Raw genomic sequence first — 19,614 nt, forward strand, 5'->3', positions numbered from 1 at the left:
TTTCAAAATCAAAGTTCCATATTAAGTAAAAAAATTTCACATAGATTATTTTGCAACATTTTTTTTAAAATGTTGCTATAATTACTTCTAAAATCAAAATCCCACATCGAGTAAAAAAAAATATTTCTCTTATCTCTAATTATTACCCATAATTAAAGTCTCACATCGAATAGATCAATGACTCATAAACAGTATATATAACCATATAGTTAATTAAAAATGCCTATCTTCTCTCAAAGAACTCCTAAGAGTTTAAGAGACATAAAAATATAATAATTGATAGTAATATATCTAAATTAAAATTAATTATTATTTTATAAAATTAACAAAATATTGGCAACATCATTAAAATGTTACAAAAATACTACTTTGCTAACATTTAAAAAATATTGCCTAATTATATAAAAATGTTATTAAAAGTCTTTAACAACATGAACTATATACAACATTTGATAATATGTTGTTAAAGTAAATTAGTAACATTTAAACATAATTAAGTAACATTTTTCAAATGTTGCTAAAACCTATTTGTGTTGTAGTACTAGAAAGAATTGTAAACAAAATAAAAAGTACAATAAACAAAAAATGATAAATAAATAAATGACAAGAGTAGTATTCTTCTGAGTCTTATACTCAATTGCCCAATCTTAGTTACTGGGATAGTTGATGACTTTCATTTTCTTGACTATTACCATTGTGCATATCTAAATCTGTTGATGTCTTAATAATGGCCAACTAATGAATAATTACAACAAAATGCATCCCATGAAGATGGGAAAGACACAAGCAACCCAAAGTCCCTTATTACTTCATCATAGTTCCATAATAGTCCCAATTAATTAGTTTACTTAATCAGAAATAATTGGACAAATCAATAGATTTCTTAATATGTCATTTTCTATTCCGATCACAAAAGAGTAGCCGCGGTTTTGAATTATTTTGGAATAAGTTAGGTATGTATGCCAGGTTCTGGCATAAAATCTACTATAAGATGTATTATTTACATCGGTTCTGGAAGGTAATCTACATCGGTTACAAAATCGATGTAGAATAGAGCGATTTAGAAAACACAAACACTTCTAAATCAGTTGTCAGAAAAACCGATGTAAATTTGCGTACAAATCTACATCGGTTGTAAGTAAAACTGATATAGATTTTACCACTATTCTACATCGGTTATACCAACAACCAATGTAGATGTGTTCACAAATCTACATTGCTGGAAACCGATGTAGAGTAAATTAAAAAAAAAAAAGCTTCATTTATTTTTTTAGATTCTTTCTGAATTTTACCACTATTTTGGGTTGCAACACGTAAACAAGCACATATAAATCAATCAGATGGACAAAGTAAACAAGTCAAGTGCCAGTCTGCCAGACAATGATTAAACAGGGTTTTGCCAATTTGACCAAATTTACCATTGCATGAGCTATGAAAAACTATCCATACTTAATCAAATGCAGAAGATATAAATAGGACAAATATATGTATGTCTGTATATGTGAATCCACATGCATTTGAAAGGATATTTGAAGTTCTCAAACAGAATACTAATTACTTCTTCATCAGGAGCAGACCACTTAATATTAAGTTCCTCTTCATCAGTTATGACCACTGGTTCTTTAAAAAGCTGACGAGCCTCCTGATATGGCCAACTATCTGGTACCTGAACCAATGCACTCACTATAAGTATTTCCAAGGATGAAATACCAATATCATAAGATACGACAATAGGATATGTACATAATAAGTTATTTTACTGTGGAAGAAAAAAAAAAACAAATATATCATTGACGACAATAAACGACTAATTTGGATTCAAACTGCTTTAATTTTGACTATATGTAATCTTTTAAAACATTCACAAATTAATGAATATTTATGGGATCAAGACCCATAGGAACATATCATTTGCGAAGGATCAATTTGGCATATAATCGACCCCACATTCCCTGTACTCACTCGCTAACACATTCATGTACACATAATTTTCTTTCCCCCACCATGAAAGAAAAATGAAACCAAAATAATTCCACAAAAAATCTCTAAATCTCTATGTTTTTTTTCTTCTGTTTTTGTTGGGCCCGATTGTCCACCTTTTGCACCACCATAGTATGATATTGTCCGCTTTGGGCCCAAGCCCGCACGGTTTTGTTTTTGGGCTCCTTCCCAAAAGGCCTCATACTATGTGGAATGGTGGACACTTATAAACTAGCCAATGTTCCTTCATTTTACCGATGTGGGACTTGGGATGAATCCCAACAAACCTCCCCTCAGACCAAGGACCACATGTCTCGTGATCTCCTCCCCTCAAGCGATAATCCGTCACCATCTTGTACCGCATCTCCATCGCGAGGCACAACACTGAGGGTCTTCCCGCATCAAACCCAGACGAACCGTTGGCTCTGATACCACTTGTTGGGCCCGATTGTCCACCTTTTGCACCACCATAGTATGATATTGTCCGCTTTGGGCCCAAGCCCGCACGGTTTTGTTTTTGTGCTCCTTCCCAAAAGGCCTCATACTATGTGGAATGGTGGACACTTATAAACTAGCCAATGTTCCTTCATTTTACCGATGTGGGACTTGGGATGAATCCCAACAGTTTTTTCCCTGAATCTTGAAACTATATGTTAAAGGGCCCAAGACTACCGGTTTCTTGGGTTTGAACTACGAAGAGTAGTGAATGTGAAAACTACAGTTTTCTATATCAGCTACATATAAATAAATACTGAAGGATTTTATTAGCGACGGTAGAAAACCATTTTGAAATTATCAAGGGAGATGTGCCCGTCTCTATTTGGTTCCAACAATCTGAATTGTGCCCTACGGTAGGCCAATTCATGCTCTGGCAAGGCTTTTGAAAGGGCCTAGGAAACAGAAGCCATAAAGATCAGTCAAAATCTAGCACAAACAACAATATTCAATAGACAACAAACTAATTCCAAAACTCGTAAAAAATAAAAATAAAAATAAAAAACATGTTAAACAAGTAAACATTGCTTACATTGATGATACTTTATGTTGATTGTTGAAAAAATAGGAACACATCTTTAATTTCCCAAAAAGCATTAGATTTACCAACACCACAATTTATAATAGACGTTAAACAACACGCATTTTCTTTTTTCATTATTTTTTAAAATAATAAGCATTAAGTTGGCTCACAAGTCGTCATATCATACACCAAAACACCATGATGAATCTTTTCATAGTCAGTGGAGAAAATATCATTATGAAGGCAAATGCACTTGATATCAGTTAAGGGAAGGATGAAGAATTGCAAAGTAAAACTAGAGAAAAAAATATGGCATAAAAATGCATATATTTGGCAGAGACATGTGTGAGAGATAGTAGTAAATATTAACAAGATTAAGGGCATATTTAAATAAAATTCTCCATAAACACTTCAAAAAGAAGAAAATAAAAAGAAAAAATAAAATAAGTTTTTTCATAAACTAAAATTAATTTCTTCACAAGTTAAAAATAGGTTTTAGAGGAGCTAATATGAGAGAACTACAACTTTTTGGAGAAACTTATTTGATTTTCTTTTCTTCTCCTATAACTGTTTATGGAAAAGTTTATCCAAATAAACTTAAGGATTTTGAAAGTCAAACTCAGTATAAGCATATACAAGGAAATGAATTAAATAATACCTTCACTGCTGCACGTTTGAATGGAGTTGCATGAAGATAAGCCTTCACTAGTTTATAAACTAAAATATATAAAGGGATCGGGCGGCTGTCATCCCTCAACCAAGGATGAGCTGCATTTACAAAAGTACACAATAATTAGTTTCATGTATTCAATTTAAATACAGGACATCTTATATCCTCCTACTGAGGCAGAATGGTCAGGTGTGAAATTCCATAATCAACAAAATGGATGTAAGTGTTCAATTCTCGATACTTATGCCCAGATGTAATTCTTCGATGAGGTAAGTAACACTGATACATATCTCATGAAGACTAAAATGTATTGGAGTTGTGAATGGCTGAAAATTAGAATCCAGCCAAATGACACTGAAAATGATGAGATATAAAATCTCTTGTATTTTCAAGACAGTAGATAAAATAACATGGTTAAACAAATTAACACAGAAATCCCCCATAGCTCCAACAATCAACAAGATGTCACTTAAGAGCACTAAGCAACGGTAAACAGCACCAATGAAGTGTACATTTATAGTAGCCAACTGTCTATTTAATACTTCAAATATATTCATAAGAGTCTGTTTTTGCAAGGAAATGGAAAAAGAAAATTGAGAATCACTCCAATTATTACCTGGTCGGATGAAGTCGGAAAGACCAAAATCAATAAGCCTCATGTCAGCATCTTCACTTCTTGAAGTGAAAAGGAAATTCTGTAAAAGCAAACTCCACAAAGAATCAATATTATTATCAATATTCTTATTCTTATATAATTAATCATTGTAATATTAAAAACAGAACTAGATGTTATCGTTACAAATTATATAGATGATGATTTAAAGCACAAACCTCAGGTTTCAAATCCCGGTGCACAACACCTTGAAGATGACAAAAAGCAACCACACTTAGGATCTGTAAAACTATAACCTTGGCATCCTCCTCCGAATACTTTCCTCCCCTAATATAGAAGTAAGCAATATGCAATTAAATAAGAAGATTATATCAAGTTGAACATTTAAAGGAAAGAAATTAGAAATCTAACCTTGACAAAATTCTGTCAAGAAGCTCCCCACCTTCACACAATCTGGTAAGAAATCAAAATCCAGGAAAAGTCACTTTATGATGACGATACAATTCTAAGATGCAAGCCCTCAACAATTTAACTACAACCTAGCAAATATTCACCAACAGAATCTTTGCTTCCTAATAACTTCAAAATAAAACAATTTATTATGTAAGTGCAGTTGAACTCATTTAAACCTTCTAACAGGGAAAAGGCATGAATGAAAGAAATGAGAAACAAAACTGAGAAACTAAAAATTAATTGTGGTGCTGATAGAAAAATGGTGGGCATGTAAACAACAATGCCTTTCTGTAGGGCAAAGTGACTGCTCATTAAAAAAATGTATAAAGAAAACAATAAAGATTCAGTTCACTGGAAATCCAACACACAATTCTAATTACAGATGATAATGAATAACAATTAACAACTGAAAATTTTCAACAGTACATGTAGGAACTTAAAACAATGAAGCGAATGTAGTAGTAATCATCACTCTAATGTGCCATGTATATTTTCAACAGAAAATTTCCTGCAATGTTAGCAAGAATCCTGCCACTTGAATCAAGTTTGGAAAATGCATAGCCAGGAAATTATCTGGAAAATATACTGGCATGTCAGGATCCAACATGCCAAAGAAAAGTTCTCAATACATAAGAATAATGCCTCACCGCATTTACAATATCAAGAAGCCTTGACTCCCTCAGAAGAGCAATGGCTTCCACCACCACCGACCTTCCCTTCATGAGCATGCCGTCGAAGAGGTTCTGGGCAGGGGTGCCCATGCCGCTCGGGGCCTTGACGCAGACGTCCCAGAAGATCTTCTTGTGGTCGGAGATGACCTGGAGGAGGAGGGAGGGGAAGCCGTAGCGGCAGTGGTAGGTGTTCGGGTTAGGGCTGGAGCGGAGGTGGACGGGTGTGGTGTCGATGGCGCCGCACATGTTGGGGAGGGAGGTGAGTTCCTCGAAGGCCTGGGTGGTTTTGGAGGCGCGTGACCATGTTGGTGATTTTGGAGACGAGGTAGGGTTCGAGGGAATAGCGGGAGGCTAGGGTTTTGGTGGAGAGGCCGTGGGCGAGGCGCGAGAGGACCATGGCAACGGCGTAGTCGGAGGGGAGGGAGAGGTTGGAGAGGGCGATGTGTGTCGAGAGGCCCGCGACAGTGCCGACCAGAGTGTTGTGTTGACTGTTGAGAGGGTGAAGGCCCGCGAAAACTTGACTTCCGTTTTACATCGATTAAATGCAAAACTCGACGTAGAATAATATTGTCATTCGATTTTTCCACCTGTCTGAATTACATTTTCAATTTATTTATAAAATTATCATCGACGTTTTTTATTTAGATCGTGAGGAATTGATGTAGATGTAATGATGTAAAATAGTGATTTTGTAGTATTACATATTATGCCATTACTGTTTTTAAAATTCCAACAATGTTTGCCTGTTAGAGCTTAGGACTATAGTTCAGAAACAAACTATTTCTTGCAAATTTAAAAGAATCTTTTTTAAAAAATTGATTTAAGTTAACTTCATTTTTTATCAGTAGGAAGGATTACCATGATTAAATTAGTCTAACCATGCCAATAATGGTGTTTTTGGTTTTTCTGTATTAGTATTACTTGGATAAAACCAGGATATCATAGGACCTTAAAAAATGATTTTCAATTTAATATTGCCATATGAGCAGGAGTTTTAACATACCTATCTCATAACAATAAACAATCATTCTATTCAAGATAAACCTCAAACACTAGTTCAACAGCACAGTCATGCATCCATCTCTTAAATAGCAGCAACTGAGTCCCAAGAGTTCTCATAATACGGAAGATCTTTCCAAGCAAACACCACTTCATGAATATCGAACTATGAAGAATAGGTAAAATTGTCACACTACCAAACAAAATAAAACCCCAAAGACAAGGGAATAAAATGAAATCCATTAAACCAGGGACGGAGCCAGGATTTCAATACTGGGGGGCCGAGAATAAATAATATATAATTTATAATAAATGAAAATTAAAGTATCAAAAGCATATAAAAAAAATATAAAAAAAAATTAAAATTGTTGGGGGGGCCGTGGCACCCGTAGGTCCCTCCTTGGCTCCGTCCTTGCATTAAACCATATTTCATAAATCATAAATATAATAATAGTAACATAAAAATATCATTACGCAACTACAATAATAATCCTCACATCAGTACACAAATCGTAGAATTGCAAATCAGAGTATTTTTAAGTAACAAGATGTATTACTGCTCTCGGAAGAACCAAAATAAGATTAAGAGATCAAAAGGGCTAAAAATGTTTTATTCTGAATGTACCTAGAAATGAGGTGAAAAACTGTTGCTACAGTAATTACCCCCTTCTTTTATGATAAACTAAGATGAACATCAATGAAGGAAAAATATATTTAGATTTCTTTTTCTTACACCAAAAATATATTTGAGTTGAACTACAGGATGTGGCCAACTCAAGTCCCACAAAAATGCACCCACAGCAATAGCACTAAACCCTTGCTACCTGAAAAAGGAATAATTGAAGCACATTATTAACACACTCATGCAGCAAAACACATTATCTTTCCAAACCCACTTACATAATTTAACATAAATCCAAGGTTGTGAAGCCACTTACATAACTCAGCATGAACTTCTATAAGCAAATGCAGGGGGAGCTCAGCATCAATACGGAATAACCAAGCTTTGACAATAATCATATAAGACAAAAATTGAAACTTCTTTTCGTTGAGATCTCCATAAAGATCCGTTTTGTTGTCTCTCCTATTATACAGAACAAACATCCCGGGTCGCCCGTTGGCCAGCAAAACCGCATCATGATCTTCAGACATGCACAAAATCACTGGATGAAAAGGGTAGCCATTGATGTAGCCATGAATATGAAGCTGATCAGAGCTTATATTGAGCAAGTGAGTCCATGATTTTCGAACCCCAAACTCCCTCATTAGCCAAAAGCCAAAGTGGGTGATCCCACGATGGTGAGAAAGACACAAACACCCCTTCAAAACCCTAAGGGCAGGTGGATGAGGAGGCACTTCACAAAGGGCACTAGGCGTGGACAAATACGCATATATATGTTTGATTCTTTATATATATCATATGAAAAAATAACCAACTCACTTATAGCAACGGTTCTCCCAACGGAATCCAAATTGGGAAGAGCTAACCAACTCACACTTTCACCCAAAGACACCCCATGCCAACCCAAAATGGGTAAAGCGGGACAAGTTAAGACATATTTCCAACTAGTGTGACCCATGAAGTGAACCCTAACATTCATTTTGTGTGACTTAGTTTCCAAGAGAACAACTTGGTAAGTATCACTCCATGCATCGTACCCAAACTCAAACCTAAACAAGTCCCCAACGTCGTAATCCCTCCAAAGGAAGGTTATGCTTGGGGAAAGTTCCGATATGAGCCTCGTGGCTGGGTTCCAGAACCGGAAGCGAAACTCCAGGGACTCGTCGCCACGGTCCAGATCCATTAAGCAAACTAACCCGTTGCACACACTGAAGGGTATGTAACGGTGCTTGAATGGGTGGCAATCGTGGACCGTCGACGATGGATTCTCGAGGAAAGATTAATGTACGGAACAGGGAGCGCAGTACTGGTTTTCGTAGCCGTTATTGTTGAACGTTAACAAGATGTGAGCGTTTTTGGAGGACCTTTGGTAATGGAGTTTGATGAATTTGGGATCCACCACGAGGGAGCAACACCACTTGGAAACGCACTTGAATCGTATCAGATCCCTCACGGGAACACGAGAAAAAACTTCTACCATGAGTTCTTCGGGGAGAATCGGGTTAGACATTTTTTTTTTTTAATTTCGGCAAGGAGAAGGAGAATTTGAGAGGACACGTGAATGTGGAAACGAAAGGAGGAAGGTGATGGATGAGGTAATGGAGTTGCTGGGTTTTTTTTTTTACCATGCACAGGTACAAAATATGAGAACGGAGAGATTAATTTTCTTTTTGTTAATTAATTTTTTAATAGTTTAAACTTTTGCATAAATAAAAAAAGATTATGTTTAAGTCTTTGCATTTATGCTTTGTTTGAATTTGAAGATAGAAAAGGCGGAGTGGAAAAGGAGGGATTTGAAGGGAAAGTGAGTGGAAAGTGAGGTTGTTTGGATTAAGGGAAAGTGAGTGGAAAATGTAGAGAAAATTTGTGAAAGTTTGAGTGAATTGATTGATGTGATAGATAAAAATAAATTTTTTAATTAATAATTGTGTAAGATTACTATTTTGCCCTTAGGTTAAAAAAAGTTTATAATTATTATAATTAAAAGATAAATATATAAATTTTAATTAAAAAAATTATAAAATATTAATTTAAAAATAATTTAATTTAAATATTTACTTTAAATTTAATGATAGATAAAAATTAAAAATTTAATAGATGAATATATAATTTACACTTTTACCCTTGGATTAAAAATGAGTATAATATTATTTATTGTAAATAATAATAATTACAATAAAATTATATTAATAGGTATAATTTTTAAAAAAAATAATAAATAATGATAAGAATAATAATAAATATTAGAAAAAAATAAGAATAATAATAAATAATAATGATACTAATTATAATAAATAATATTAATATTAATAAAAATGAAAAGTGTTATTATTTTAATTTTATAAACATGTATTACTTTATTTTTTTTATATTTTTACTTTTTGATGTCAATATTTAAATAATAGAATTTTCTTAATATAAAAAAAATGTACAATAAAACCTAAAAATAGATAAACGAACTTTAATATATATAAAAGTGAGAAGATAGAAATATTAATATTTAATTTTCATATTTAATTTATATATATATATATAAATTAAATATTAAATATTAAATATATATATATATATATATATATATTAAATATTAAATATTTAATATATATATATATAAATTAAATATTAATATTAAATGATTATATTTAATTTAAGGTATTATATATTAAATATTAATATTATATATATATATATATATGAAAAAGAGTATTAAATAATAATTATTTATTAAGTAATTAATGTGGCCGAAACGGCCCGTTCCAAAAGTGGAACGACCTGTTCTGGACTCATTTCCTATCCCAAAATCGATTATGCAAGGCCATAATCGATTATGTGGCCAACCATAATTGATTATGGCATTGCATAATCGATTATGCTCAACCATAATCGATTATACAAGGCCATAATCGATTATGTGGCCAACCATAATCGATTATGTGGCCAACCATAATCGATTATGCTTCTTTCGTATAATCGATTATGCATGCATTTCCTTCGTATAATCGATTATGCATGCATGGGACAGGGGCATTTTTGAGTTTTCACAAATCCTACGTGGCTTTTTTCTCCTTTCTTCGCTTTTGTGCGAGGACGCGAATCACGCATCTCCCCCCTTTTATTCGCCTTTCCGTCGTCGCAAATCACCAGAAACAAACAACAATTTTCTTCGCCTTTCCTTGCTCGTGAATAGTAAATCCCTGGAAACAAACACTACCTTAATGTTTATGACTTTATGAGTTATTAGACCTTTGATATGCATCTAACATGTGAAATAATACTCTAGTTAAAATTCATTTATTTTATATGTATTACAACCTTCCATATAAATTCATTTTAATAAATAATATTGAATGTTAAAAATTTAGTCTCTCAAGAGTGGTATAGTTTGTTAAGTTTTCTTACTAAGATTTGAATCTAATTAAACTTCTTTTGTGATTGGTTCTCAACTTGTATTGACAATATTTTATTCTAATCTAAATTTTCTATTGCAAAAGAAAAAAGAATGTTGAAAATTTTAATTAAAAAAGACTTAATTGTATTTTTTTATCTCCAAACTTTTGCTATATGAAAAATTTTGCTCTCAAGTAATTTTTGTTGCAAATATTATCTTTTAAAATAATAATTGTATTACATGTCTAACATGATTTTTTTATGCAACTCCGTTACTTTATCTATCACCTTCCTCGTTTATCAATATTATCTTTTAAAAGAAGGTGATGGATAAAGATTATTAATTGTATTACATGTCTAACATGATTTTTTTTACAATAATAATCTTCTTGTTAGTAATGTGACATTTTATTGATGTGACATACTCTATTCCAACATACATATATATATAATAATTATAAAAACATCTTCTTAGGTTAAATAAAATCTTTAGAATTAAAATAATAGTTCCACTAACATAAGAGTAGAGAATTCACATTCGTAAACTTAAATCATGGTCAAATGCGAAATTTATAAGAAAATGAAACATGAGTTTTTTTCAAACCAAAATAACAACAATGAAATCCTAAACTAAGCCTAGCTACACCCCGATGTCACATATCCTATCAGAGCACACCCAATTTGAGTCTAAGCCTCATCACCAACATTCTTATATTGATGATCACATGCAACACAATTTAAACACATACAAAGAATAACAAGAGAGTGAGAAACATCTCACTCAAGTTCAGGTGCAGAAATAAATGTTAAGTAACATATACACAACAAACATAATACAAGTCACAAGTACAAATCACATATGAACAATACACATACACAATCAGTATCACATGCACACTCATTTATCATGCAATGATGTCAGGGACTCGACTCATAAATGCATGCATGTGGCACCAATCACATATCACATATTACTGGTGTGTTGCCTAAACAACACACCTAAAGTAGTCTAGGAGTACATGTAAGAAGCTACCCATACACTCTCAACTAGAAGGATGTACTGCTAGGGTTTGGTCAGATAGTGAAACTACGCAAGTTACGTCTCGTGCTCACAAATAGGCGAAATCGAGACATCCAAACTGCACTATCCCCTAGGACTCTCCCGAGCTGTTATACAAGGAGGGTCTTCCCAAACAGTGTACTCCATATTGTACCCATCACATAGATGCACATGATGCATGTCATACACATTCACACTTCATGGACTCATCACTTTACTTGTCATGGAACTTCATGTCTTATCTCATTTCATCACGTTCCACATTTTCATAGTCATAGTGTTCACAATAACATAAATTTCACATCATGTCTCATGTAATCACAGTAATAAGACAATTCTCACACAGTTGCACCATCAAACAAGACATAAAGCATGTAAAACATCATAGGGGTCACGCCCGGCGCGTCCCAACTCGTGCCAACTACATTAAATGTCGCACCAAAAGCAGAGCATCATGCCCGGTGCGCCTTGAGCATGCCCGACAAATTTAATGTCGCACCTAAAGCGGAGAATTCCGCCCAACGTTGCTTCACATGCGCTCAGCGTGACTTTCCTGCACCCGACGTAACTTTCCTAAGCCCGGCTCAATTTTCTTGTGTGGGGCGCAACTTTCCTAAGCCCGTTTCAATTTTCTCGAGCCCGGCTCAACTTTTGCTGGGAAACTATGAATTTGCGCCCAAAGCACTTAGTGCGAACCTACACTTTGAAATCAAACGGTTTTTTTTACAACAAACACGTAATCATATAAATCAATCGGTAAAAATCCTCCAAATAACACCTAAAACATAAATTCATACTCAATTTTACATAAAATACCTTAAATCTTGTCAAAAGATCATACCCCTAATTATTTCTCATAGGGTTTTCCACGGGAACCTACAAAGCACTTTAATTCATATCAAAATTTATCTAATTTCAAAATTAAACACATATTCAAGCATCAAATCCAACAAGGAACACAACAGAAAACTCATACATCAAAACAGAAAATATTCATATTTTGTCTGTTCCTAGAAGCATGTATCAGGCAAGGGATTGAGGCCAATCCTGGTACCCAACAATTATTCACACTCCCGAGTGATGTTTCTCACTCCCCCTTTACCTTGATGAGCAAAAGATGAAGCACAAGCGAAATCAGGTCCGTCTCTTTCGCTGGATTCTCCTTGATCTTCAGAGAGCGTAGAAAGTAAATGAACAAGTAGAAGTCAGGAGAATAAAGCATAATCTAACTTCTGATAACTCCCTTCTTAAAATAATAATAATAATAATAATAATAATAATAATAATAATATTAAACATATCTTCTCCCTTTTATAAGATAACTTAACATATTATTAATAATAAAATACATTTCATAAAAATAATTCCTGCTCCACTAATTAAACAAGATATATCTACAAATCGTGTCACATAATTAAAAATAGAACTCATATAACTAATTAAATAATATCAAAAACTTTAAAATAAATATATTAAACATGAAAATAATTTATAAAATATTATTAATATAAGGTATGAAAACTAGGGCGTTACAATTCACATAAAATAAAAAAGTCATAAATAATAATTACACTTTGTACTCCATAACATAACATGATCCTCATTGTTCTAAATAAGATTTTTAATCCATAATTTCCTACACAATGATGCAGATAAAATTATTCAATTGTAAAAATATTTTACATATATTTAAGGTTAAATACATAATTTTAGTCTTTTGAACTGTTTTTTAATATGATTATATTAAAGTTGATGCATTATCTATTTGAAAATGCATTTAATTTTTTTTTACTAATTATAAATACTTATCTAATAAATATTTGAAACGCGTGTAATCAAAAGTTAGCGGCAATATCATATGATTATTTTCTATTAATATATTCAATGGAACCATAAACATAAAAATGATAATAAAAAAAAAGTTAGTGAGAATTATCTAATATATTTGACTATAACTATTTATTATACTTTAGCAAATATATAGCATAATTATTAAAATTTATGTATTTACTTAAAAAAAATGATGGTAATGATGCAGAAAAGAAACATTAATAGTGAGATTGCATATCACTCCAGCTATAGTATTTGCATATTCCCGATTAGAGTTTATCATGTTATATAAAGACAACATGTTTTTCTTGCTTTTAATTTATTTTTAATATTCAATTTTAATTTTAATTATGTTTTTATTGGGTGACGTCTTTTATTATTGGAATCCCCCTCATTAGGCATGTTTTATGATTCTTTACTTGTTTCTATCAAACTTGATCTTGATCTTCAACATGCCTCACCAAGTCATAGAATAATTAATTAAAAAAAAATTGTAGCCCCTTTAATAGGGTTCTGTTCCGTCCTTGCATGTAATGGGAAAAAAATAAGGAACTTGGTGAAAACAAAAATAAAATAGAATTTATGGTATGAGAACAAAAACAAAATGAAAACAAAAATATTGAAAATAGAAAACTAATATGACAACTAAAAAATGCTACTTTTCTAGAATGGAAAATGAATGAAAAATGCGGAAAATATGATTATATTAAAGTTGATTCATTATCTATTGAAAATAGATTTTTTTTTTTTCAAATTATAAACAGTTAACTCTAATAAATAATTCTTTACCAAAGAGAAAAACTCTAATTAATAAATATTTGAAACGTATATAATCAAAAGTTAAGTTAGTGACAATAACATATGATTATTTTCAATCAATATATATAATGGTACTATAAATATAAAATAATAAAAAGTTACTAAGAATATTCATAATGAAATTTCTTATTGTATTTATAATATTATTTTCGTGGAAAGAATATGATTGTTTATGTAAAAAGAAAAGTTAGTGAGAATTATCTTTCCAATTATAATACTGACGAATCCAAAAAATTTTAAGTAGTGAAAGTAATACTTATTTATATATTTATTAAAATATTTAAAATTATACATATAACTTTTAAAAGTATAAATATGTATTATAATTATTTTTATAAATTTTTATATCTACAATTATAATTAAGGATAAAAATAAATTAGGTTAGACTAAGTTATATTATAATTTAATAGATTTGAACCTAGTTTTCTTTAAAATTACATGTCTTAAATATGATTTATTTATTTGTCATAGACATTTTTTAAATGTTTGGTTAGAACTACAATCTTAAAGATCTATTTTATAATAATTTAACACTAATAAAATCATAAAATAAATATGTTAAATTTTATAAAAACAAGTTTAATTTATTTATGATATAAACATGTTTTTAATAATTTATATAAATTTTTAAATGATAATTTATTTTAAAATATATTTTATAATAAAAATTTAAAATAGAACATAAATCTTCTAATATTTCTTATTTTGATTTCTTTTTATCAACAATACAATCTTACAATCTTTACTATTTTGATTTTTTTAATCAACGTATACAATATAAATAGAAAGCACAAAAGAAAAAATGCATGCTGCAAATTTTATTTTATCAAAAAAATTAATTATTTTAATATATTACATAATATGAGAATATATTAATTAAACTTAAAAAAAACTAATCATTATTAAGGAGTATTTTTTTTATCACATATAAGACTTAATCTCCTTAAAAAATTTGAAAAATATCAAAAAAAAAATGAACACATCCTCTAAATTTATATTTTATATATATTATAATTTATATATATATATATATATATATTAATAAAATATAACTTTTACTTTTTAAAATATATTATTTTTTAGATAAAAAAAATATATGTATAAAATGGTAGTGGGGCAAGTGCCCCCACTTAGTTCAATGCAGATCTGTCCCTGATTTATAATGTTCGCATATTTACAATTAGATTTTATAATGTTAAATACAACAATTTTTTTTATAAGCAAAAAAGACAACAATTTTTTCTTGCTTTTAATTTAATTTTAAATTATTTAATTTTGATTTTAATTATGTTGTATTGGCTGACGTCTTTTATTATTGTGCAATCCTCCCTCTTTAGGCATGTTTATGTTTTTTTACTTGTTTCTATCAAATTTGAACCCGATCTTCAACATGTTACATGTCCTTCAGGTAATAGAATAATATTTATTTAAACTTATTAATTAAAAAAAATCAGCCCTTTAAATAGGGTTCTGGATCCGTCCTTGCATTTAGATGAATAAATAAATAAAGAACTTAATGAAGAAAAAAAATAGAATTTATTGTATGAGCATAGAAAAAAAGAAAAAAAAATTGAAAATAGAAAACTAATATGACAACAACAAAAATGCCACCTTTTTAAAGTGGAAAATGAATGAAAAATGGGCAAAATATGAATATATTAAAGTTGATTCATTATCTATTTGAAAATGGATTTAATATCTTTTTTAAGTAATTATAAACACTTATCTCTAATAAATATTTCAAACGTATATAATCAAAAGTTAAGTTAGTAACAATAATGTATTATTTTCTATCAATATATTTAATGGAACCATAAATATAAAATAATAAAAAGTGAGTGAGAATTATCTAATATATTTGACCATAAATATTTATTATACTTTCACCTTCACGAATATATAGCATAATTATTCAAATTTATGTATTTAATTAACAAAATGATGGTATAATGAAGAAAAAAAAAACATTAATAGTGAGATCGTGTATAGCTCCATTTGTAGTATTCGCATATTCACGATTAGAGTTTATAATGTTAAAGACTGCATATTTTTCTTGCTTTTAATTTGTTTTTAATTATTAAATTTTAGTTTTAATTATGTTATATTGGCTGATGTCTTTTATTATTGCAATCCTCATCATCAGGCATGTTTATGTTTCTTTACTTGTTTCTATCAAATTTGAACCCGATCTTAACATGCCCTCCAAGTCATAGAATAATATTTATTTAAACTTATTAGTTAAAAAAAATACAGGCCCCTTTAATAGGGTTCAAGATCTGTCCTTGCATGTAAGTGAAAAAATAAATAAATAAAAAACTTCGTGAAAACAAAAAATAATTGAATTTATGATATGAGAAAAAAATGAACAAAAATATTGAAAATAGAAAACTTATATGACAACTTAAAATTCTACCTTTCTAGAGTGAAAAATGAATGAAAAGTGGGAAGTTATATCTCAATTTGAGTAGTGAAGTAGTGATGACATATTACACCCCAAGAATCCTATTACAAGTGTAATATGGAGGAGAATGCAAAAGGAATGAAAGAAAAGTAAAAGGCTTAAGCTTCTTTTAAATTTTAGATTAATTCTTTTGTCCATTTTTTCTTTGTGAATATTTTTCATCGTAATTATTTATTTATTTTTGACCTTGTATTTTTTTTATAGATAATTAGTATACAAAACTATTTTTTTGTAATTTTTATTTTTGGGGTTTAAATAGAATTTTAAGAAAATGTAACTAGAAAATGAGATATGTGCTTATTAAGCTTGAATAACCCAATAGAACTAATTGGGCATGTAGTCCACTTCACTTGGATGTCCACTTAGTGGACAATAAGTTCTCTTGGTCATTTAAATACCAGCAAGTACAAGTGTTATACTTAGTCACACTTTTGACACATTGTCATGTGATAATCCCCCTTTGGCATTACAGATCTAGGATGTTGGCTTGAATTACACTTTTTACACCTTATCATATGACAAGCTTCAGATCTATTAAAGTGACAACTTTACGAGAAAAATTTAAATTTAAATTTGTAACTAGAGTTAATAATTTGAGTACAAGTTAATCTAACCTAGATCACATGTAACTTTAATTAGCTTAATTTGCACCATAAACTATCAAACACTATATATAGCCTCCTACATGTACCTTCACATTACTTTTGAGTATTAAATGGAATTGAGTTCAAATTTCTCTCTTAAAAGCTCTTAATTCTCTCTTAGAAGAATTTACTCCTTATAAACTTAATTTTATCAAGGAATTCTTCCTTGTAAGAAGTTCTTCACTTCTTACTTATCTCCACCTTGAAGTAACGCACCTTCACCTTCTTCCTTCCACTTTGTGAGTTTGATTTGAAGCTTGGAGTTATATGGATGAAGATCAAAGTATATCAATGGAGCTAGTTAAGGGAAAACACCAAACCTCTCCTCCACTAGCTTCATTATGACACGATCCCTAAGCCTCATAGATTATTGATTTTATTTTGCAAGATGCATGTTTGTATGATCTAAGATTGACTTGTTATCTTGTCTTTGTAATTTTGTGAATTGTGATGAATGGTTCAAATTACTTTATGTATTGAGGGTTAGGGCTATAAGTATGAATTTGGGGGTTTTGTGAAATTGGTTAAAATTGAGTGAATTGGTGCTATATACTTAGTCTGTGTATGTTTATAAAAAAATTTTACCATATGATTTGAGAAAAGGAAACATTTTGATGAGTGTGGATGGGTTTGGGAGAAGGGTATAATTTAGAAAGACAAGACCGACCAAATTAGAGCAACTAAAGTTTTAACAGTGAGATGCTAAATTGGAAAGATTCAACATCTATGCAGCTGATATGCATATTGCCAAAGTTTTACAAAATAATTCCTATCAAATATTTTATTAAAAAGAATAATAAGACTCTATTATGACTTATGAGTATAAGAATTCATAAAGTGAGATTGGGGGCATCAACCAAGATCAGCAAAAACTGCAGCATAGTAAAACTAAAACAAAAACACTATGGAAAAAAATACATCATGCTCAAAGATGCAGCCGTATCCCTTTATAAATGAAAGGAAATTAAATAGTTTCAACTCAGATACCATTACTACAAGCTTCTAATGCAAGAGCTGTGTTATTAATTAAAAATGAGATTATATAGTTATATTATACCATTATGAGGTAAAAAAAATATAAAACACTCATCCAATTCTAATTTATTCCAGAATCAGTGTGGAATTGCTTGCACATGTGCAATCGAAATATTATATTTAAGTTCCACTAGAACTAAAACCTAAAAAAATATCCTTTTTTTATGGCAATGTATATTTTTAACTTCCAAAGAACAAGTCAATGTTGGTTGCTTGTCCTCTATTATCTATCAGCTTATACAAAATATTGCTTGCAATTCATAGGAGTTTGTTGTCACTGGGACATCAACAGATTCAGATTTGCACAAAGGTAATAGTGGAGAAAATGACAGTCAACAGCTATCCCAGTAACTGACATTGACCAATTGAGTTTAACCTAAGTTATCTAAACAATTACTCAGGTTTATTTCTGCATCTATTTTAAGACATCTCATCGTTTAGGACCAAATCTCTATTTTAGTATTATCATAAAAAGCTACAATAAAGATAAATGAAAAGTTTCATTAATCCACGCATTGCAGTCCAACCATGGACCATTATTTAACTCAATCATTTTCAATTGAGTATTTGACAATAAAACATGAATTTTTCTACATTACAAATTTGAGTAACTCAACTAGATATTGATCCATCAAGCTGAGTAGCTTGCAAGCTTAAAGTTAGTTCGTGAGTTGAGCATGAGCTAAGCAAATGAACTTTATATCTTAAAACCCTGAGCTTAAGCTAGATCTAGAACCACTTTTAGCCTTAACGGCTACTATATGACAAACGAACCCAAAGAGAGACGAGATAAGAGAAAAAAAAAATCATACTAGCATAGAATACTAACAGTTCTTTATAAGCAAGATTGTGTGCGCAACTGCAGTTATAATCCTAGATCCAGATGATATTTCAAGATGTACACCTAGATTACTTGCTAAAATGTTGCGAAACACATAACTGTTATGTAGTAATTTGTTAATAACTATGAGTAAAGCTGAGATAACAGATTTAAAATTTGAAAAACAAAAAAAAACACTGTTAGATTGGGGAGTAATATTGTAGCAGAAGTTACTTTCCTAATAAAAAAGTATAAAATTAATAAAACAATTCAATAAGCTTACATATTGGAATGGTACAAAGAGGAATGGAGCTAATCTACACATCTCACTATGTCTTGCCTAATGCCATTCGTTTTTCTTTTTGCCAACATAATATTTTCCGTGAGAGAAAGTAAGGATTTGTCAAGGGGTGTGTGTGAATAAGGTATCAACCAAGAAAAAAAAATGGAGCCAAAACCAAAGCAGACACACATTTAGCAATAGCCAATAGCCAACAGAATCATCCAACAAAGCAATCAAACCAACCAACG

At 30.7% G+C, this 19,614-nt stretch overlaps 1 protein-coding gene across 2 annotated transcripts; it reads right to left on the reverse strand.

Annotated features, from left to right (window-relative positions):
* Positions 1-1,148: 1,148 nt before the first annotated feature.
* Positions 1,149-6,003, reverse strand: LOC109812350 (CDPK-related kinase 3-like). Of its 2 annotated transcripts, XM_083061058.1 has the most exons (7): positions 5,382-6,003; positions 4,693-4,734; positions 4,500-4,608; positions 4,285-4,363; positions 3,657-3,766; positions 2,763-2,870; positions 1,149-1,666 (listed from the first exon to the last, which is right to left on the reverse strand). In XM_083061058.1, the coding sequence occupies exons 1-7, from the start codon at positions 5,384-5,386 to the stop codon at positions 1,454-1,456; spliced, it is 666 nt and encodes a 221-aa protein (XP_082917184.1). In that variant the 5' UTR covers positions 5,387-6,003; the 3' UTR covers positions 1,149-1,453. The 2 variants fall into 2 exon arrangements, with proteins under 2 accessions (XP_082917184.1, XP_082917185.1); XM_083061059.1 differs by lacking the exon at positions 2,763-2,870 and having other exon boundaries at positions 1,158-1,666; positions 5,382-5,995.
* Positions 6,004-19,614: the final 13,611 nt, after the last annotated feature.

Source organism: Cajanus cajan, chromosome 7 (assembly GCF_000230855.2).
Source record: "Cajanus cajan strain Asha chromosome 7, NIPB_CcT2T_4, whole genome shotgun sequence".
In the NCBI taxonomy this organism is placed as follows: Eukaryota; Viridiplantae; Streptophyta; class Magnoliopsida; order Fabales; family Fabaceae; genus Cajanus; species Cajanus cajan.